The 20,029-nt window shown below is 50.5% G+C and overlaps 1 protein-coding gene across 3 annotated transcripts in view; it reads right to left on the reverse strand.

Moving 5' to 3' along the window:
• ptpn9a (protein tyrosine phosphatase non-receptor type 9a) overlaps positions 1-17,483 on the reverse strand; it is a 66,477-nt gene extending 48,994 nt beyond the window's left edge. Inside the window, exon 1 of one of the 3 annotated variants that reach the window (XM_042342949.1) lies at positions 17,314-17,483. In XM_042342949.1, coding sequence (XP_042198883.1) covers positions 17,314-17,346 — 33 coding nt within the window. In that variant the 5' untranslated portion in view covers positions 17,347-17,483. Of the gene's footprint in view, positions 1-5,771; positions 6,109-11,532; positions 11,687-17,313 lie in introns of those variants that run through there. The other 2 variants (XM_042342948.1, XM_042342951.1) reach the window with 2 other exon arrangements.
• Positions 17,484-20,029: the final 2,546 nt, after the last annotated feature.

Consider the following 20,029-nt stretch of genomic DNA (forward strand, 5'->3'; position numbering starts at 1 on the left):
TCGCATGGTCGAAAAGGAGGGTTTTGAGGCGGGATTTGAAGGAGGCTAAGGAGGGGGTGAGGCGGAGTGACTGGGGGATGGAATTCCAGAGATTGGGGGCAGAGTGGCTGAAGGGGACTACCGCAGTGTAGGAATACCAACCCTACCATTCACTGGCTTCTTCATGAGGCCAACGTCCTACCTTCTAACCTGTTCCAGGCATTGATCAATCTGTGCATAAAGGATATTTATAGTATGTCATTTTTTAACAAAAATAATAGTTTGGTCATTGAATCCACAACTGTTTGTGGGACAATTGTCTGCCGAGTTTCGCCTACAAAATATACAGTGAGCCAGAGGATCTGGGTTTGATTCCTGGGAAGGGCGAAACGGGCAAGTTTCCTTACTCCACACGCCTCTGTTTACCAGCAGTAAATAGGATCCCAGTTGCTCGTCAATTGGCAAATCACTTTTCGGGGAGTAATAATCCCTTCCAAATAAATAATAATAATAAATTGGTCACTTCAATCCACAACTGTTTGTGGGGCACTGCTGTGCGCAATTGGCTGCCGCGTTTTGCCCACAAAATATACAGTCAATTCACTTTACAGTATATTCTGTGAAGCGATTTGAGACGTCTAGAAGACGTGATAAGGTGCTATATTAAATGCAAGGTTTGCTATTATTATCAACCCTACTCTGCAGAGATCAATGAAGCTGAGCATTGCTGAAGTCTGAGTGTCTGACTGGGTTAATCTCCCCTCAGATCATGTCATTCCACCAGCAAACTGGTTCTTAAAAAAATTGAGATTTACTTTTCTCCTTGGATTTGAATTTATGTCTAAAATTAAGCAGCGTCTCTCTACACTGGATTTTTAAAATTAAAATAGAAGTGTTTTGTGGGGAGTTGGACAACAACAACTTGTATTTAGACAGCGCCCTTCACGTGAGGAAGCATCCTGGAGCGTTTGACAGTGGTGGAGTCTGACCCCAAGCCAGGGGGAGAGGGAGACTGTAAATACGATCAAAAAGGAAGGTCTTTAGGTGGGATTTTTGAAGGTGGGGAGGCAGGGGGCAAGACGGAGGGATTGAGAGAGAGAGTTCCAAAGTTTTGGAGTATTGACTGAATGAGAATATTTTCTGCAAACATGTCTCATAAACAATCACAGGTTTCTTCCAAACCTGCAGTGAGATCCCGCACTGTGGTAACTAACCCCTGGAGAGAGGTCAGAGCATGTAGTGCGCAATGATGGGCTAGGACACTGAACTCCTCGGCTGACAGCCCATACATTGCACTCACATCTCTAATCTGCAACTTCACGTCCAAACCACATCCGCAATTAACAATGAGGCCCTGGAGGCCGGGAACAAAAGGCACTCACACTGCAGCCCGAGCAGGAGGAAAAGAAGATTCAAGTCCACTGAACTCCATTCGTCATCTCTCTGCCCGTTCAGCTGTGCAGCCCCAACTCCAAGCCCCAACTCCCAATCTCCAGCCCCAGCCTTAACCCTCGGCCTAGCCATAGTTGCCAGCATATCAGCCCCAACGTTAACCCCCAACTTCCAATGCCAGCCCCCAGCCGCAACCCCCAGCCCACAGCTCCATTCCCCAGCTCCAACGCCTAGCCCCTCGGCACCAACACTATCTCCCAGCCCTAGCCCCCGGCCCGAGCCCTAGCCCCCCGGCCCCAGCCCCCCGGCCCCAGCCCCCCGGCCTCAGTCCTAGCCCCCCAGCCCCAGCCCTGGCCCCCCGGTCCCAGCCCTGGTCCCCTGGCCCCAGCCCTGGTCCCCTGGCCCCAGCCCTGGTCCCCCGGCCCCAGGGGAGATGGGGGAGGAAGGGAGATGGGGGAGGAGGGGAGATGGGGGAGGAGGGGAGGAGATGGGGGAGGAGGGGAGGGGGTGGAGGGGAGATGGGGAGGGGGAGGAGGGGAGATGGGGGAGGAGGGGAGGGGGGAGGAGGGGAGATGGGGGAGGAGATGGGGGAGATGGGGGAGGTAAAAAAAGCAAGAGTTTAATTCCTGACACTGAGATCTGGGCTCAGCTGTAAGAACTGGGCTGCTGCCTCTTTTGGGTTCAGGAGAGGGACGGGCAGGTTGTGTGGCACATTGTGTACCAGCGCAGTGACCTCCACAACGTCCTCTCTCTCTAAAATACAACATGAGTCAGGACTGGCTGAGATTGGGCAGCCATAGTTTCCAATCCTCTGCCATGGAGCAACAACAACAAATGACATTTGTGGCTTTCACTTCGGGAGGATGCCTTTCACTTCGGGAGGATGTCCTAAAGCGCTGGACAATCAAGGATTTGGATCCGAGCAGCGGGCTGGGATCAGGAGGGGTGGAGAGCAGGGAGGGTGGGGGTAGGAGGGTGGCTGAATGCGCGGTCGAAGAGGAGGGTCTTGAGGCGAAGGGATTGTTGGAAGGAGTTCCAAAGGGCGAGGGTAGAGAGGCTGAACGCCCGATTGCCGATGGTGGCAGATTAATGGATGGAGCCAGGTCCTTGAGTGCTCATAATGTGAGGGTCAGTGTCTTCCCAGCGGTTGCTTTACACACTGGCCTTGCTGGCCTCCGCGCCAGTCACTAACTCAAATCTCAAACCAGGGGACACTCGGAACCTTCCCCTTCAACCAATTCACTATGGCTTTCCAAAACAACATTTCAGATAACAAAGAGATGCCACTTTGAATAAATTACTGGCATTAAGAAATGCCACCGGCATCATCTACACTCCATTTCCTGGGCATATCCATCATGTCACCAAATTATCAACAACAAATTGAATCCAGTCACTGAAGACAATGATCTTTGCTGTGCGTACACGGGAAAACTGAGGATTGTAGGACAGTTCAGTACAGCTCAGCGGAGCCAGTATATCTAGTTGGCACATACTGGCTGGGCCAAGTTGTCTATTTCCGTGCTGTGTCAATACAAGCATTGTTAATCGCAGCCAAACCACTCGTAACCACAGGGGCATAAACTGTCCCTGGCCTCACCATCCCAACACTAGGAAAGGAGGAACATCAGCCAGACATGATTTGTTATACGTAAAATAATGTAACATTGCACAGAGAGAGAGAGATACTGTAGATTTACTTAACATGCAACCAGGGATGAGTGGGATATGGCGATCATGATATAAACTCTCCTCCCCCACACACCCCCACTCACTTTTCTGGCTCCTTTTCCCCCTGGAAAGAGCTCAGAGAAAAACACAATAAAAGTATTTTTTTTAATTGAAAGATTAGGACAACTCCCATCCTTACTGATTCAGGATGAGTTGTTGCGAAACTTCGTTCCTGTGAGAGACTTCATGCAGAATTTGTTGAAAATATTCCATTATACAGCCCAAGAGTTGACTGATTTTAAACAGCTGCACACTCAAGCTTACACCAACTTATTGACAGAGTCCATTTAAACCCCACAAACTGGAGCACATCCCGGCCTCCAGTACTAGATAGGTCACCTTTGCCAGTGGCAAACTATTTAGAACATAAGAACATAAGAACATAAGAATTAGGAGCAGGAGTAGTCCATTCGGCCCTTCGTGCCTGCTCCGCCGTTCAATAAGATCATGGCTGATTTTCTCACCTAACTCTGATTACCTTTGTTTAAAATATATTGTTACAAATAGGATCGGGGAGCACCATGGCTCTTTTGGTGAGCCACACGCGTCTGACACACGCAGAAACCCATCCCTGTGTCTATAAGGCAGACTAAGAATTCCTAAATACTGAAATCGCCCCATGTCTAGCTCGGAATAGCGCTCTCTCCCTCTGCATGGACATACCCTGCCAACCTAATTCCAGAGGGTATTAGGCTCAAATTGGCAAGAGCCAAGGCTTGGGGATCCTAGTTGATGTTGAATTTTAACCAGCTAAAATCACATATTTTGCCATTGAAAGCACGGTCCAGCAAACATTCCCACTTCTTGCCTGGCTAGGACCACCGTATCCATTGGGGCTTTGTCTTGCATGGTTAACAGGAGTTCAGTGGGAGGATTCCTTGCCCCCAGTGACTAGGCTGCCCTTCAAAGTCCTACCAATGAGCTAGTCTACCTGGGCTGTCAATGGCAGTGTCCTGGAATACTGCTATCTTGATGGTCATCTGCCTACAGTGTCGTGGGAGGACCTTTACTTGCGCTTGTGGGAGCCACATTGATGATCTCGAGGTCCAAGTCCAATGCCATGTACAGGCTGCTCAGCACCAGGTCCTCACGTGAGGGGCCTTGGCAAATAGACGTGCCGCTGTGAAGCCATCTCTACCTCCAGGCTGCTCAGCAACAGGTCAGTGTAGGCCGGAGCCCTCCCTCCCTGCAGCCGCTTCCTGTGTTTGCCACAAACCCACCTCATTGCTCGATCCTGGACTCTGCAAACAGGTCGGAGGAAACCTCTCCATTAGGAACGTGAATGTGAGGTTTATGATCTGGTGATTTTGCTCAAATATACAGCCAATTGCGCACAGCAGTGCCCCACAAACAGTCGTAGATTGAGTGACCAAATTATTATTATTTGAGGGATTATTGCACCCAGAAAATCGATCCACCAATTGACTAACAACTGAGTTCCTACTTACTGCTAGATAAACAGTAAACCTGGGAATTGAACCCAGGTCTCTCGTTTGTGAGGCAAGGGCTCTAACAACTAAGTTACAGGACTCTGAATATATCAAATCATTAAATGCATCCAAGAATGGCATCTCTACAACTACTGGAACCAGCTGGTATCGACATCACAGAACAAGGGGGACCACAGAAAGCAGGTCCCCAACTCTCACAAGCTCCAGCTACTGAACTGAAGGGGTGGGGTAGGGGTGAGGGAATGGGGTAGGGGTGAGGGAAGCCAGGGAGGTGGGAGGAAGACCAAAGGCACGGTCGAAGAGAAGGGTCCTGAGACCGGCCTTGATGGAGGCGAGGGAGGAAGCGAGGCGAAGGGACCATGGGATGGAGTTCCAGAGTGTGGGGGCAGAGGCTGAAAGCCCGGCCACCGATGGTAGGGCAGGTCGGGCGGGAGACATGGAGCAGACCGGAGCCTGATGAATGGAGGGAGTGGACATAAGATCAGCCATGATCTTATAGAATAGCAGAACAATTGGCCTGAATGGCCTATTTTGCAAGCGAGAGACCTGAGTTCAATTCCAGGCAGAGGGCGAAACCTTGGGCAAGTTTCCTTACTCCACACAGAGCCTAATAATAATCCCTCCAAAACAAAACAATAATAAATTGGTCATTTTCAATCCACGACTGTTTGTGGGACATTACTGTGCGCAATTGGCTGCCGCGTTCGCCCACAAATATACAGTCAATTCACTTTACAGTGTGTTCTGTGAAGCACTTTGGAACGTCGAGAAGACGTGAAAAGCGCTATATCAAATGCAAGGATTATTATTATTATTACTCCTGAATGAATGGCCTACTCGATGTTTCTATAACCAGCAAATTGTCAGAAGAGTTGAGAGCGCTTCACAATACATCCGTGAATTACAAAACAAGACGGTCCACTAAAATCTCCCCCAAGCACTGCACAACACACGTGTGCTTTAGCAGAGCTCGGAAATAATGGCCGAATCCATCACTCATAAAGCACAGATCACAACAGCTCCAGGAAAGCTTTGAAGGGGATTTTCTGGGGACCTGACATGACAAGCCCAGTCTTCCTTTCCTTGTTTGCTTTTCCCCTCCTCCCTTTGCTGTTATGATCTGGGCAACCATTGCCCCCATCACCTCTCCTGTGGGCCCATTACATACCGTGAACCTAGACAGCGAGTGCTGGCAGCCCATTCATTCCCTGCACTTACCCATCACCCCCAATCTGGCCGTCTCCTCATTCTGTGCAGTCAGATTGCTGTAATATGGCAAATCCCCTCTCCCACATGTCTCCAACATCACCCCAAACAGCGGCAGCCAAGAGCAGCCTCACCCCCCACCCCCAGTGTTCCCCTCACAGAGGACCAGTCTACCTCCCAACACCCCCACGCACACACATACACACACTAGCAATCGCATTCCTTTTCTCCACAAACAGAAATAAGGAACATGTTAGAGCTGACCATATTGTACATCAGCCTATTTAGTTCTGCCCCCAAACCACCTGCAACCACCATAAAAATCACATTGCCACGTTTACAGCCCTCAGTCCCAATACAACAACAACAACTTGCATTTATACAGTGTCCTTCACGCGGGGTAGGGTCCTGAAGCACTTGACAGTGACAGAGTCTGACTCCAAGCCGGGGGAGTGGGGGGGGGGGGAGATGGTAATTTGAAGGTGGGGAGTGAGGGGGTGAGGCGGAGGGTTTGGGGGAGAGTTCCAGTGTTTTGGGGCGCAATGGCTGAAGGCACAGCCACGGATGGTGGAGCGGAGGGGACGAAGGACAAGCAGGAGGCCGGAGCCAGCCGAGCAGAGGCAGCGGGTGGGGGAGTGGGGGGTGAGCAGGTCGGAGGGGGAGGGATAATAAATGTGAGGATAGCCATGGAGTCTGACAAACTCTCACAAAACAAGACGCTGTTGCACCTCACAAACTCCCCCAAACAAACCAGCAATGGCTACACACCATTATCTACCAATATGTCTCAGAGGCTGTAAACATCTCCGAGGTCAGCGAGAAGGGGTCAGCGAGAAAGGGGCAGCGGATGGAACCTTCGCTTCTCCAATGTTTTATTGAGCAGTTGCTGGTCAGCCATTAGGAGTGTTCCCATGCACATGTACCAGCTAAACACTCACGTGTATTTACACAGTGCCATTCTTGTGGGATGGGGTTTTGGAGTGAGACACAATCTGGGGAGAGAGTAAAGGTGACCACAAGCACAGTCAAAGAGGAAAGTCTTCAGTGTGATCTGAAGATGGACAAGGAGAGGGTGAGACAGAGATTGAGGTGGAGTTACAGAGTCTCGGAGCATCGTGGCTAAAAAAGCCCTGCAGCTGGTGGAGTGGAGGGGACGAGGGACATGCAGGAGGCCAGGGCCAGCTGAGCGAAGGGGCTGAACAGCAGTGAGGCTCAGAGTGCAGAAGGTTTGATAGGAACAAGGCTGGGAAATCTGTGCCACCCATAAGAACATAAGTATTTGCTGGCGAGAGAAGACCAAGGTCCATCTCGTTCCCCTCCACCATCCTGGCAGTCACTGACATGTCGTGTCGCAAACTATACACTGTTTCCCCAGATATTATTTTCCAGCAGAAATCAATCTCATTTGTTCTTGGAACAAACAACATTTTCTGCTTCCACCGTCTGTCTCCCTCGGGAGCCTGGTCCATACGTTTACTAGTTGCTCACTCAAGTACATGTAATGTGAGTGTGGTTCGAGCAGCATTTAGTGTTGTCCATTTAGTGTTAAAGTATATTCTGTGAAGTGGTTTAAGACGTCTTGAAAACATGATAAGGCTCTAAATCAAATGCGAAGATTATTATTATTATGATTGTCCAGGGCTGAGGAACATTCTGCCGCTGCTCAATGTTCAGCCACAGTTCACAATACAATATCACCCTTGCCTTATCCCATCACAGGATACACTGTCAAGGGCAGCGATTGTGTGTGTTTTTTGGGTGAATGTGGCAGACAAGAGGTAGGAGAGAGAGGGGCAAGGTGGGGTGGGGCAGTGGAGCAATAAATATCTGTTTGGAGCAGATACGAGGCGAGTTTCCTCTCTGACTGAGCAACAAAATAACATTTATTTGCCTATTTTAAATATCCTGAAGCTTGTAAAGCAAGTTAAACTGGACAAAAATGGTCATTTGAACTTTCATTACACACACATATATCTTTTACTTTCGGAGGGGCTTCAAACGCAAAACAATCCTTGGTCAACAATTTACTGCTGGTGTTTTAGTGCTGTCAATATTTGCACAGTAGTACATACACATGTGCTGAGAGAAATGGGCATTAAACCCACCTTTTGTAACATATTTAATAATCGTATTTTGCCTACAAAACGCAGTGAATCTATTTTACAGTAAATCCTGTGAAGCACTTTGAGACGTGCTCCCGAGGAGACAATATCAAATCTAGTGATTATTATTGTTCTAAAAGTCATTGACTAAGATTGGAAACATCTAAATGGGAGCCGGGTGGGTGGGGGGTAGAGATCAAATGGACCAAAGGACTACACAGATTGATATTTACTTTTTGATCGTGGAGTGTTCAATGAATAATTAGCTCTCTGATCACTCTCTTCCACAGGAGAGAACAACAAATGACATTTGTACAGCGACTTTCACCTGGAGGAAGACAAACCAGCTGGCTTACATCAACACGTCACAAATGTGGGAACACAGCGAAGGACCATCTGAAGATCTGAAGCAAACTAATCCTTTAGCAATCTGGGGAGGGGAGGCGAGGAGAAGTGAAGGAACAATGAAATGCTTATTAAGCAGTCTGATTTACAGTTATTGTAACCTCGACCTGAACCCTATCAAATTAACACCTACAAACTTTTGCACAAAAAATGCCCAGACAATGACTCTTACGTATAGTCAGGAGAACCACAGTGGGTCAAATGGCCTGGCCTTCGTCGGCAAATTTCTATGGTTCTATAGCGACTAAGAAAAAATCTGGATTACAATATAAAATACAAACAAATTACAACCGTAGTTCAGAACTCTTGCAACTTACTGCATCACCAGATTCCTTTTTTTAAAAAAACACGCATTTCCATGAAAGGAACAACAGGGTGACCAAAAAGTCGTGATACCATTTACTTTTATCTAAAAATATATACATCATCATTTCTTTAAGACTTACTAGACATTGGAATGGTATCACTACTTTTTAGTCACCCTGTACATGGGCCAACAGGAAGAGTTCAGTTTATTACATTTGCTCAATGGGAACTCTAGAGTAGTCAGTCAGTAACATGGCCACACTATCATGTCAGGATGTTACGACACATTCCAAACTTCAAAGATCAAGTAATTTCAAGAGAACTGGATTCACTTGAATTGGCTTCAAATGTCTACAGTAATTATAAACTGAGAAAGCTTTAGTCTGCTTAACTGCTCCTTGTTCCTGTGCTATAAAACCATTAGCTCCAGGCACCAGGGACAAGGGGAAGAGCAATCGGTGCAGAAAACCCAGGAGTCACTTTACCAACTCTTGCGCTGTTGGCTGAAAGCTGTGAAGCTTAAGAGTGACGAGCAGGGGGTAGCCCCCAGAAAACACAGCAGCAATTTATCCACCACACTATCTGATCCACGAAACACAGATAGCAGCTGGGCTAGACCACCCCCCCAGTCAGTCAGACACACACACACGCCAAGTCAGTCAGACACACACACACACCAAGTCAGTCAGACACACACACACACGCACGCACCAAGTCAGTCAGACACACACACGCACCAAGTCAGTCAGACACACACACACACACCAAGTCAGTCAGACACACACACGCACCAAGTCAGTCAGACACACACACACCAAGTCAGTCAGACACACACACACACACCAAGTCAGTCAGACACACACACACACACACCAAGTCAGTCAGACACACACACACACACACACCAAGTCAGTCAGACACACACACACACACACCAAGTCAGTCAGACACACACACACACACACCAAGTCAGTCAGACACACACACACACCAAGTCAGTCAGACACACACACACCAAGTCAGTCAGACAACACACGCACACACCAAGTCAGTCAGACCACACACACACACACACACACCAAGTCAGTCAGACACACACACACACACGCCAAGTCAGTCAGACACACACACACCAAGTCAGTCAGACACACACACGCACCAAGTCAGTCAGACACACACACACACCAAGTCAGTCAGACACACACACACACACCAAGTCAGTCAGACACACACACACACACACACCAAGTCAGTCAGACACACACACACATGCACACGCACCACACCAAGTCAGTCAGACACACACACACACACCCAAAGTCAGACACACACACGCACCAAGTCAGTCAGACACACACACACACCAAGTCAGTCAGACACACACACACACACACCAAGTCAGTCAGACACACACACACACACACACCAAGTCAGTCAGACACACACACACACACACCAAGTCAGTCAGACACACACACGCACCAAGTCAGTCAGACACACACACACACACGCCAAGTTAGTCAGACACACACACATGCACACGCACACACACCAAGTCAGTCAGACACACACACGCACACACCAAGTCAGTCAGACACACACACACACACACCAAGTCAGTCAGACACACACACACCAAGTCAGTCAGACACACACACACACACCAAGTCAGTCAGACACACACACACACCAAGTCAGTCAGACACACACGCACACACCAAGTCAGTCAGACACACACACACACACACACACCAAGTCAGTCAGACACACACGCACACACCAAGTCAGTCAGACACACACGCACACACCAAGTCAGTCAGACACACACACGCACCAAGTCAGTCAGACACACACACACACCAAGTCAGTCAGACACACACACACACACACACACCAAGTCAGTCAGACACACACACACCAAGTCAGTCAGACACACACACCAAGTCAGTCAGACACACACACACACCAAGTCAGTCAGACACACACACGCACACACCAAGTCAGTCAGACACACACACACCAAGTCAGTCAGACACACACACGCACAAACAATAAGTTAGTTAGTGAGTCAGTTAGATATGTTTTGAAAGGTGAAGGAATTTCCATCACTTTCAGACATCAGCCGAGCTCAGCCGGTTGCACTCTAATCTCTGCATCAGAAAGTTGTGGGTTCAAAGCCTAATGTTGGGATTTTAAGGTTACAGTTTAGGCTACACTCCAGTGCAGTGATAGGGGAGCACTGCATTGTCAGAGATGTCATCCTTCGGATGAGGCAATAAACCGAGGCCACGTCTGCTGTTCAGATGAACGTTAAAAGATCCCGTTCAAAAAGAGAAGGAAGTTTCTCTCTCCCAAGGTCCTGGCCGACAATCCCACAGATACAGTTGGTCACTCACGTTCTGGAGTTTGACAAGGACCGGGGTAATGGAGGTATGGAGTTTATTGCGAGTGAGAATGTGAGTCGGCAGAGTTTTGAATGAGTTCAATTTTGTGAATAGCGGAGCAATACAACTTCATCGTCTGTGTTCTGTACCAAGCACTTACTACAAATCAAAGCCGTGCCAAAGTGAGTCCTTCTGGTTCCTGATCTCAGACCTGAAGCTGGCGAGCAGCTCTATAATTAAATACAAAGCGCAGAATACATTCCAGGAGCCAAAGGAGCAAAGCATCTGTAACACGAGAAAACCATCGGAACTACATCAACTGCAGGTCAATTCAATTCAGTTTTGCATTCTGTTGATTCAAGGGCTGTGATTTCCCTTCCAGCGGCTCACTAAGAGATGGGCAAGAGCTGAGGTTTGTGTTTGCTTCCTGTAAACAGGAAGAAGCTCTCTCTTCATACAGTAGGGGTGCGTCTGGGAACTCCAGCTGTCCGTCCTGCACTGTGAATGGATAACCTGGAGCAGTTACCAGAGCAGTGAGAGTTCACCTCAGGGACCTGGGTCCCAGCCTAGGCCTACCAGGTATGTCGAGCTACTCCAGGTCCTCGGCTTTGTTGCTGCGCCTTCCCACAGGACCGTCTCACCTCTTATTCTCAAAAGATTCATATCAGCTGCCTGGCTCACTTCCCTCACTAATTCACATTAATAATAATCCCTGCATATGATTTAGCACCTTATCAAAGTCCTTCACAGAATACACTGTAAAGTGAATTGATTGTATATTTTGTGGGCGAAACACAACAGCCAATTGCGCACAACAGCGTCCCATTAGTGAGTTAGTTCATAAAGAATTTACAGCACCTCTCTTAACACATCCGCGTCAGTGACAGGATGCAGTCTGATAGACCCAGTTAATACATTAAGATAACTCTTGCCAGCTCTCAGCCCCAGTCAAACAATCCAGGAAATTCTTATAGGAAATAACACTATGAGATGCAGTACATAGGTAGTTCGGGACGTATGTGCAAGCGACTGCCAGGAAGGTGAAAGGCAAATGAGATGGACTTTGGTCTTTTTTCACCTAGCATTTCTTATCTTCTTATGTAAACAATCCAAGTCCAGTGTTCAGAACCCCAGCAACAGTGTCTAGTTATACACAAGACAACATCGCAGAGGGTTTCACAGGGAGGGGGTTCCAACTCTCAGCAGGCTAAAGAGCTCGCTGCAGAGTGGGGAAAAAGCACATCAAATAATCACACTTGCCTATTTTTAGCAAAAAGTGTCTGTCAATTGCTTAGCGTTTTGAATCAGTATTTGCAGAAGCTATACAGTTTACACTTATATAGCGTCTTTGACATCAGGATGGCGTCTCAAAAGAGTTTGACATTGCTGTCTGGGTGCTCGTGCTGGGGGTTGAAGCCAAAAGGTGTGGGCGGAGGGGGGGAAAAGAGTATGCTAAATCTGGGAACAGATCATTCAAAGCAGTATCATAACACCACAGCTGTAAGTTTGGGGGGGGGGTGGAGGGAAGAGGGTAAAAGGAGCATGCTCACGCACTCACACAGAATATAAACTGCGTTCCCCCACATCTAGAAATAGACCTGTCTACATGTGTCCACTATTTCTAAATCTGGCACTGTGATTTGGGGGGGGTGTCAAATTGGAGGGTAGGTATCAGACTGGGTTGAGGGGTGTATAACAAAGATGCAGGAAGGTTTACAGATAAATAGCCTTGCAGAGCAGGCAGCTAGGTGGCAGATAATAATAATCCTTGCATTTGATATAGCACTTTTCACGTCGGGAGGAAGTTAAATATAGGGAAATGTGAAGTGATTGACTTTGGCAGAAGGAATAAAGAAGATGGCAGTGCCCTGGATAGCAGGAAGCTGAGAGGGCAGAGGAGCAAAGGGATGTGTGGATTCAGGTTCACAGAGACTCAGAGCAGCAGCTCAGGGGACAAACTCATGAAGAGTGTAAACTGAACATTTGGCATTGTGTCCAGAGGAAGAGAGTCTGAAAGTAGGGAAACCTAAAATGTAAATGCTACATTTATATACAACCCTAGTTAGACCACATTTTGGAAACTGTGTACATTTGCAGGAAGGTTATTGTAACAGTGGAGAGGAGAGTGCAGATGACAGATGTTCCCAGGGTGAGTGGATACAGCTACAGGGAAGATTGGAGGCTGGAACTTTTCTCTCTTCAGGATGAAACTTTGAACCAGGCCCCATCTGCCTATTAACATGAGGTTAAAATCATCTTTACAGCACAGGAGGCCATTTGGCCCATCATTCCTGTGCTGGATCTTTGGGAGAGCTACCAATCAGTCCCACTCCCCCGCTCCTATCCTTGCAAATTTTTGCTCTTCAAGTACACTATGGGCAAAACAATCAGTCCTGGAAGAATCTAACAGCTTGTATATACTTTTTGAATAAATCCCATCCAACGGAGAAACTTAAGACTTGTTGACTTCAAAGGCTGGGATTTTGAGCAATATGACCTATTGTTTTATCAAACCGGCTCAGCTCCTCTCTGGCCTTCGCTCCTGATATCCTCTCCCGAGGGGGGTTTAGACCTCCCCATTCTCCCAGAATGGACCAGCGTAAACTGAGCATTCAGCACATGGAATATGCTTCTTTGAGTCAATCTCTTCCCACCCAATGACTCAAAAAAAAGTACATTTTTTACAACATTCCCCAAACTCCAGGGATAAATTAGTCACAAATGAGCAAGAAGTCTTATTTAAAAGAAACGGCAACTGAAACTCTGCTTCCTGCACACAGACAGTCTGGGAGGAGAGATTCCTGCAACAGACTTACACAGCAGGGTTTTGGAGTTTTCTGTGAATAATAGTAATCCTTGCATTTGACCTAGTGCCTTATCACGTCTTCGAGACGTCTCAAAGCACTTCACAGGATATACTGCAAAGTGAACTGACTACATTTTGTGGGTGAAACATGGCAGCCAATTGTGCACAGCAGCATCTCACCAACAGTCGTGGATTGAAGTGACCAAATTATTATTTATTTATTTGAAGGGATTATTACCCCGGGAAAAGTGATCCACCAATTGACTAAAAAACAGGTTCCTACTTACTCCTAGGTAAACAGAGGCGTGTGGAGTCAGGAAACTTGCCCAATGTTTCGCCATGACGCGGGATGATAAGGAGCTATGCCAAATGCAAGAATAATTATTATTAGTTATGAAGTCCATCTGACCTGAATGAGCTCTCTGATCACGCCACGCCTTGCTGTCACACCCAGCCAACATTACTGACAATACTCCACAGGTCATTGCTTCTGGTATTCCTTATCTCAGAACGTGGTTTGTCATCACCCCTCACACCACATGCACCACTACCACTTAACACAGCTGGAAGCTGCAGCACTGGCCATGATCTCCAGCTGGAGCCAACGCAGCTCAATGCGGGTTTGTGTTGTTGGAAAAAGACTGGGAGTGATACGTTTGATACAGCACCTTATCCCGTCTTCGAGACGTCTCAAAGCGCTTCACAGAATATACTGTAAAGTGAATTGACTGTATATTTTGTGGGCAAAACCACAGGTTATACATCTCACATTCACGTTCCCAGTTCCCGCATTCCCTCCGCCTCACCCCTTCCCTTCTTCAAGTCCCGTCTAAAGACGTTCCTCTTTGAGCGTGCCGTCGGCCACCCTCCCTGATCTCCCAGCTCAGGTCCAAAAACCCCTGGTTGTCCAGCGCCCTGGGGCATCGTTCCACTGTGAAGGGCACTATAAAGTGTAATTTGTTGTTTGTTGTTGTTTCTCTGTGTTTCACTGCGACGTATCAAATGGCTCGGGTGCCATTTGTCCTGCAACAAGCTGAATCCTCACGACTGTTTGTGGGTCTTTGCTGTGGACAAATCGGCTGCCACATTCACCTACAACAGTTCATCATCACCACATGTTGTAGTAAATCCTATGACGTGTTTGAGAGCTTGACAATGTGATGGGACACAATATCAGATGTAAGAATGAAGGATGTAAGGAAAGAATTAAAATAAAATGCTAACTCTCCACCAAATATGCTGACCCCCAACTGTCCTTTCTACCATACATCCGTGCCATGACCCGCTCTGCCTTCCCCCATCTCCGCAGCATTGCCCAGCTCCGCCATTGTCTCATACCGCAGACCACTGAGACCCTCATACACGCTTTCATTACATCGAGGCTCGACTATGCAAACTCCCTGCTTGTGGCCTCACCAACTCTTCGCTCCACAGGCTGCAGATCATCCACAACTCTGCAGCCCGTGTCCTCTCCACACCGGGCTCCACGACTCTATCACCCCCATCCTCACCCGACTCCACTGGCTTCCCATCACACAGAGGATCCTGGTCCTCACCTTCAAAGCCCTACATGGCCTTGCTCCCCCCTACCACTCCGACTTCCTAACCCCCGACCATCCTGCTCTCTCTCTCTCCGCTCAGCGGGCTCCGGCCTGCTTCACGTCCCCCGCCTCACTCACCCCACCATTGGCGGGCGGGCCTTCCGCCACTCTGCCCCACCCTCTGGAACTCCATTCGCATTCCCTCCTCCTTGCCCCCTCCCTTATCTCCTTCAAGACCCTCTTCTTTGATCGTGCTTTCAATCTCCCTGCTTCCCCCCCTGCCCTCCACCCTCCCCAATCTCGAGCCCCAGCTCGGATCCGAAACACTGTCTGTCCTGCGCCTTGGGACATCCTAAATGTTTAAATCCCTCCATTCCTTGCTCCCCCACCCCATCTCTCTAACATCTTCTCTCCCCACAGCAATACCTGCCACCTCTCCTCTACTGGGTCCGGCCTCCAGCACATCCCCTGAATCTTCCGCTCCACCATCGGCAGCCTTGTCTTCAGCCACTACGCCCCAAAACTTTGGAACTCCCTCCCTGAAACCCTTCGCCTCACCCCCCCCTCTTCCCCATCTTCAGATTGCACCTGAAGACCTTCCTTTTCGACCTCGCCTACAGTCACCTTCTCCACCCCCCCCCCACCCCCCCCCGGCTCTATATAAGTTCAAGTTGTTGTTGTTGTCATTGTCCCAACATGTAATTTTGTTGTTGTTGTAACTCAGTGGGAAAGCACAGAAGACAAGACACCTGGTGACTCTGAGTGGATGGTGAGTGTGTGAGAACCTCAGCCTGAGAAGGTCACTGGGGTATCTCAGAGATACCGTTTCCTTGGTTTCAATCTCTCACCCCACTGGTTATGAGCTGAATAGCGAACCTCGACACATTTATGGGAACTGAAAGGAATATCTTCTGAGTTGACACATTTGGGGTTAAGTTGAGCCACTGCTGAAACAGACGGAGTAGACGTACAGCTAACACAAGGGAGACAGAGAGAGTCTTTGAGAATGAAGAAGCTGGCAATATAGACTGCCGAGTCCTCCCAGGGAAAGGGAACCCTACTTCATTTCTCTGTGTGTTAGTCACCACTTTATTTGTTTGGATGCTGTCTGTTAGTCTATGATCATTGACTGATAAAACTGATGGAATAAAGGAAACTATTATTTAATCTGAAACTTTGTTATCAATCAATTTTTTGTATAAATATAGTTTCTATTGCCCAGACTCGAATACCTACAAGGATTAATCTTAGAACAAACGGTTTAAAGCAAATGTAGGATATTCTGTTCCGTACACGTCTTCCTCCTCTTTTCCTACTTTGGTGACTTGTGCAAGTTACACTGACAACGACAACAACAACAACTACCAGCATTCACACAGCCCCCCTCACTCACACCATCTCACAGCACAAAGCCCAGGCAGCTCGGACCTTGGCTGAAATAGCCATTTCCATCGAGCCCATGCTTGCCTCTCGCTTCTACAATTCCAGCTCAGTGTTAACCAGCACAATTCCTGGTCAATTTTATAATAATAATAATCCTGGCATTTGATACAGCGCCTCATCACGTCAAGACATCTCAAAGCGCTTCACAGGATATACTGTAAAGTGAATTGACCGTATATCTTGTGGGGGAAATGTGAATTGAAATGGCCAAATTATTTTTTTTAAAATTTATTGATTGTTTTGAAGGGATTATTATCCCCGGACTAACTGCTGGTGGACAGAGGCGTGTGGAGTAAGGAAACTTGCCCAATGTTTCGCCCCGCCCGGGAATCAAACCCAGGTCCTCTCGCTTGCGAGGCGAGAGCTCTAACCCCTGAGCTACAGGACTCCAGAACTTTCTCCCCTCCGTTAACCTTCAAGATTCCTGAAGCCAATTAACGGTCTCTCTCTGTGGCTGTGACATCTCGACAGGAGGTTAGACACGAGACAGTCCTGGATGGTGTGGGTCAGTGTCACATCACCCACTGAGCCACGGGTTGGGCAGACAGTGTGGATACCCCGGAGTACCTGCGGGAATCCGCTGCACACCACAGCCTTCATCTTCACTGCTTTCCATTCACACGTTTCCTCAGTGAACAATAATAATAATAATCCTTGTGTCTGACCCGGCGGCGCCTGATCACACCACAGAGACGTCTCAAAGCGCTTCACAGGATACACTGTAAAGTGCACTGAGAGAGAACCACCACTCCACACACACCTCCCCCCCACGTACACGTCCCCCCCACACACACAGACCCCCCCACACACCTCCCCCCACACACACACCTCCCCCCCACACACATACACCTCCCCCCACCCCCCCCATACACTCACACGGGGCAGTGTATCGGGGGGGGGGGGGTCTCTGGGGGGCTGTGTGCATGAGGGGGGCTGTGTGTGTGTGGGGGGGTCTCGGGGGGATGTGTGTGGGGGGGGTCTGTGTGTGTGGGGAGGCTGCGTGTGGGGCGGGGCTGTGTGTGGGGGGGCTGTGTGTGGGGGGGGGGCTGTGTGTGTGGGGGGGGCTGTGTGTGTGGGGGGGGGGCTGTGTGTGTGGGGGGTGGCTGTTGTGGGGGGGGTCTGTGTGTGTGGGGGGGTGGCTGTGTGGGGTGGTCTGTGCGTGGGCCCTCACACACCCCTCACACACCCACACCCCCACACACCCCCCTCACACACCCCCCCTCACACACCCCTCACACACCCCACACACCCCCTCACACACCCCCACACACCCCCACACACCCCACACACCCCCTCACACACCCCCTCACACACCCTCACACCCCCTCACACACCCCTCACACACCCCCACACACCCCCTCACACACCCCCTCACACACCCCCTCACACACCCCCTCACACCCCCCTCACACACCCCCTCACACACACCCCTCACACACCCCCTCACACACCCCCTCACACACCCCACACACCCACCACCCTCACACACCCCACACACCCCCTCACACACCCCTCACACACCCTCACACACACCCTCACACACCCCTCACACACCCCCACACACACCCTCTCACACCCCCTCACACACCCACACACACCCCCTCACACACCCCCTCACACACCCCCTCACACACCCTCACACACCACCACCTCACACACCCCCTCACACACCCCCACACACCCCCTCACACACCCCTCACACACCCCCACACACACCCCACACACACCCCTCACACACCCCTCACACACCCCTCACACACCCCTCACACACCCCCTCACACACCCTAACACACCCTCACACACACCTCACACACCCCCTCACACACACCCTCACACACACCCTCACACACACCCTCACACACCCCCTCACACACCCCTCACACACCCCCTCACACACCCCCACACACCCCTCACACACACCCTCACACACCCCCTCACACACCCCCTCACACACCCCCTCACACACCCCTCACACACCCCCTCACACACCCCTCACACACCCCTCACACCCCAACACACCCTCACACACCCCCTCACACCCCCAACACACACCCTCACACACACCTCACCACACACCCCCTCACACACCCCACAACACACCCCACACCACCCCCTCACACACCCCCACACACCCCCTCACACCCTACACACCCCTCACACACCCTCCACACCCCCCCACACACCCACACCCACAACACCCACCCTCACACCACCCCCTCACACACCCCCACACACCCCTCACACACCCCACACACACCCTCACACACACCCTCACACACCCTCACACACACCCACACACACCCTCACACACACCCCCACACACACCCACACACACCCACACACACACCCTCACACACCCCACACACACCCCCACACACCCCTCACACCACCCCCACACACACCCACACCCCCCCACACACACCCCACCCCCCCACACACCCCACATACACACCCCACATACACCCCCCCACACACACCCCACATACACACCACACACCCCCCACACACACCCCACACCCCCCACACACACCCCCACACCCCCACACACACCCCCAAACCCCCCACACACACCCCCAAATACACACCCCACATCCCCCCACACACACCCCACACCCCCCACACACCCCCACATACACACCCCACACCCCCCACACACCCCCACATACACACCACACACCCCCCCACACACACCCCACACCCCCCACACACACCCCCCACCCCCCACACACCCCACACACACCCCACACCCCCCCACACATACTCCCACACCCCCACACACCCCCACGTACACACCCCACACCCCACACACCCCCACACACACCCCCACACCCCCCCACACCCCCCGCACACCCCCCACACCCCACACACACCCCACCCCCCACACACCCCCACGTACACACCCCACACCGACCCCACACCCCCCACACCCCCACACCACACACCCCCACACCCCACACACACCCCCACACCCCCCACACACCCCCACATACACACCCACACCCCCCACACACACCCCCACATACACACCACACACCCCCCCACACACCCCCACACCCCCCACACCCCCCCACATACACACCACACCCCCCACACACACACCCACACCCCCCACACACACCCCCACACACCCCCACACCCACACCCACACCCACACCCCCCCACACACACACCACACCCCCCACACACCCCCCCACACACCCCCACACCACACCCACAGCTCCCCCCACACACAGCCCCCCCAGAGCACCCCCACACAACCTCCCCCCCCCCACACGCAGATCCC

This window comes from Callorhinchus milii, unplaced genomic scaffold, assembly GCF_018977255.1.
Source record: "Callorhinchus milii isolate IMCB2004 unplaced genomic scaffold, IMCB_Cmil_1.0 Scaffold22, whole genome shotgun sequence".
Classification (NCBI taxonomy): domain Eukaryota; kingdom Metazoa; phylum Chordata; class Chondrichthyes; order Chimaeriformes; family Callorhinchidae; genus Callorhinchus; species Callorhinchus milii.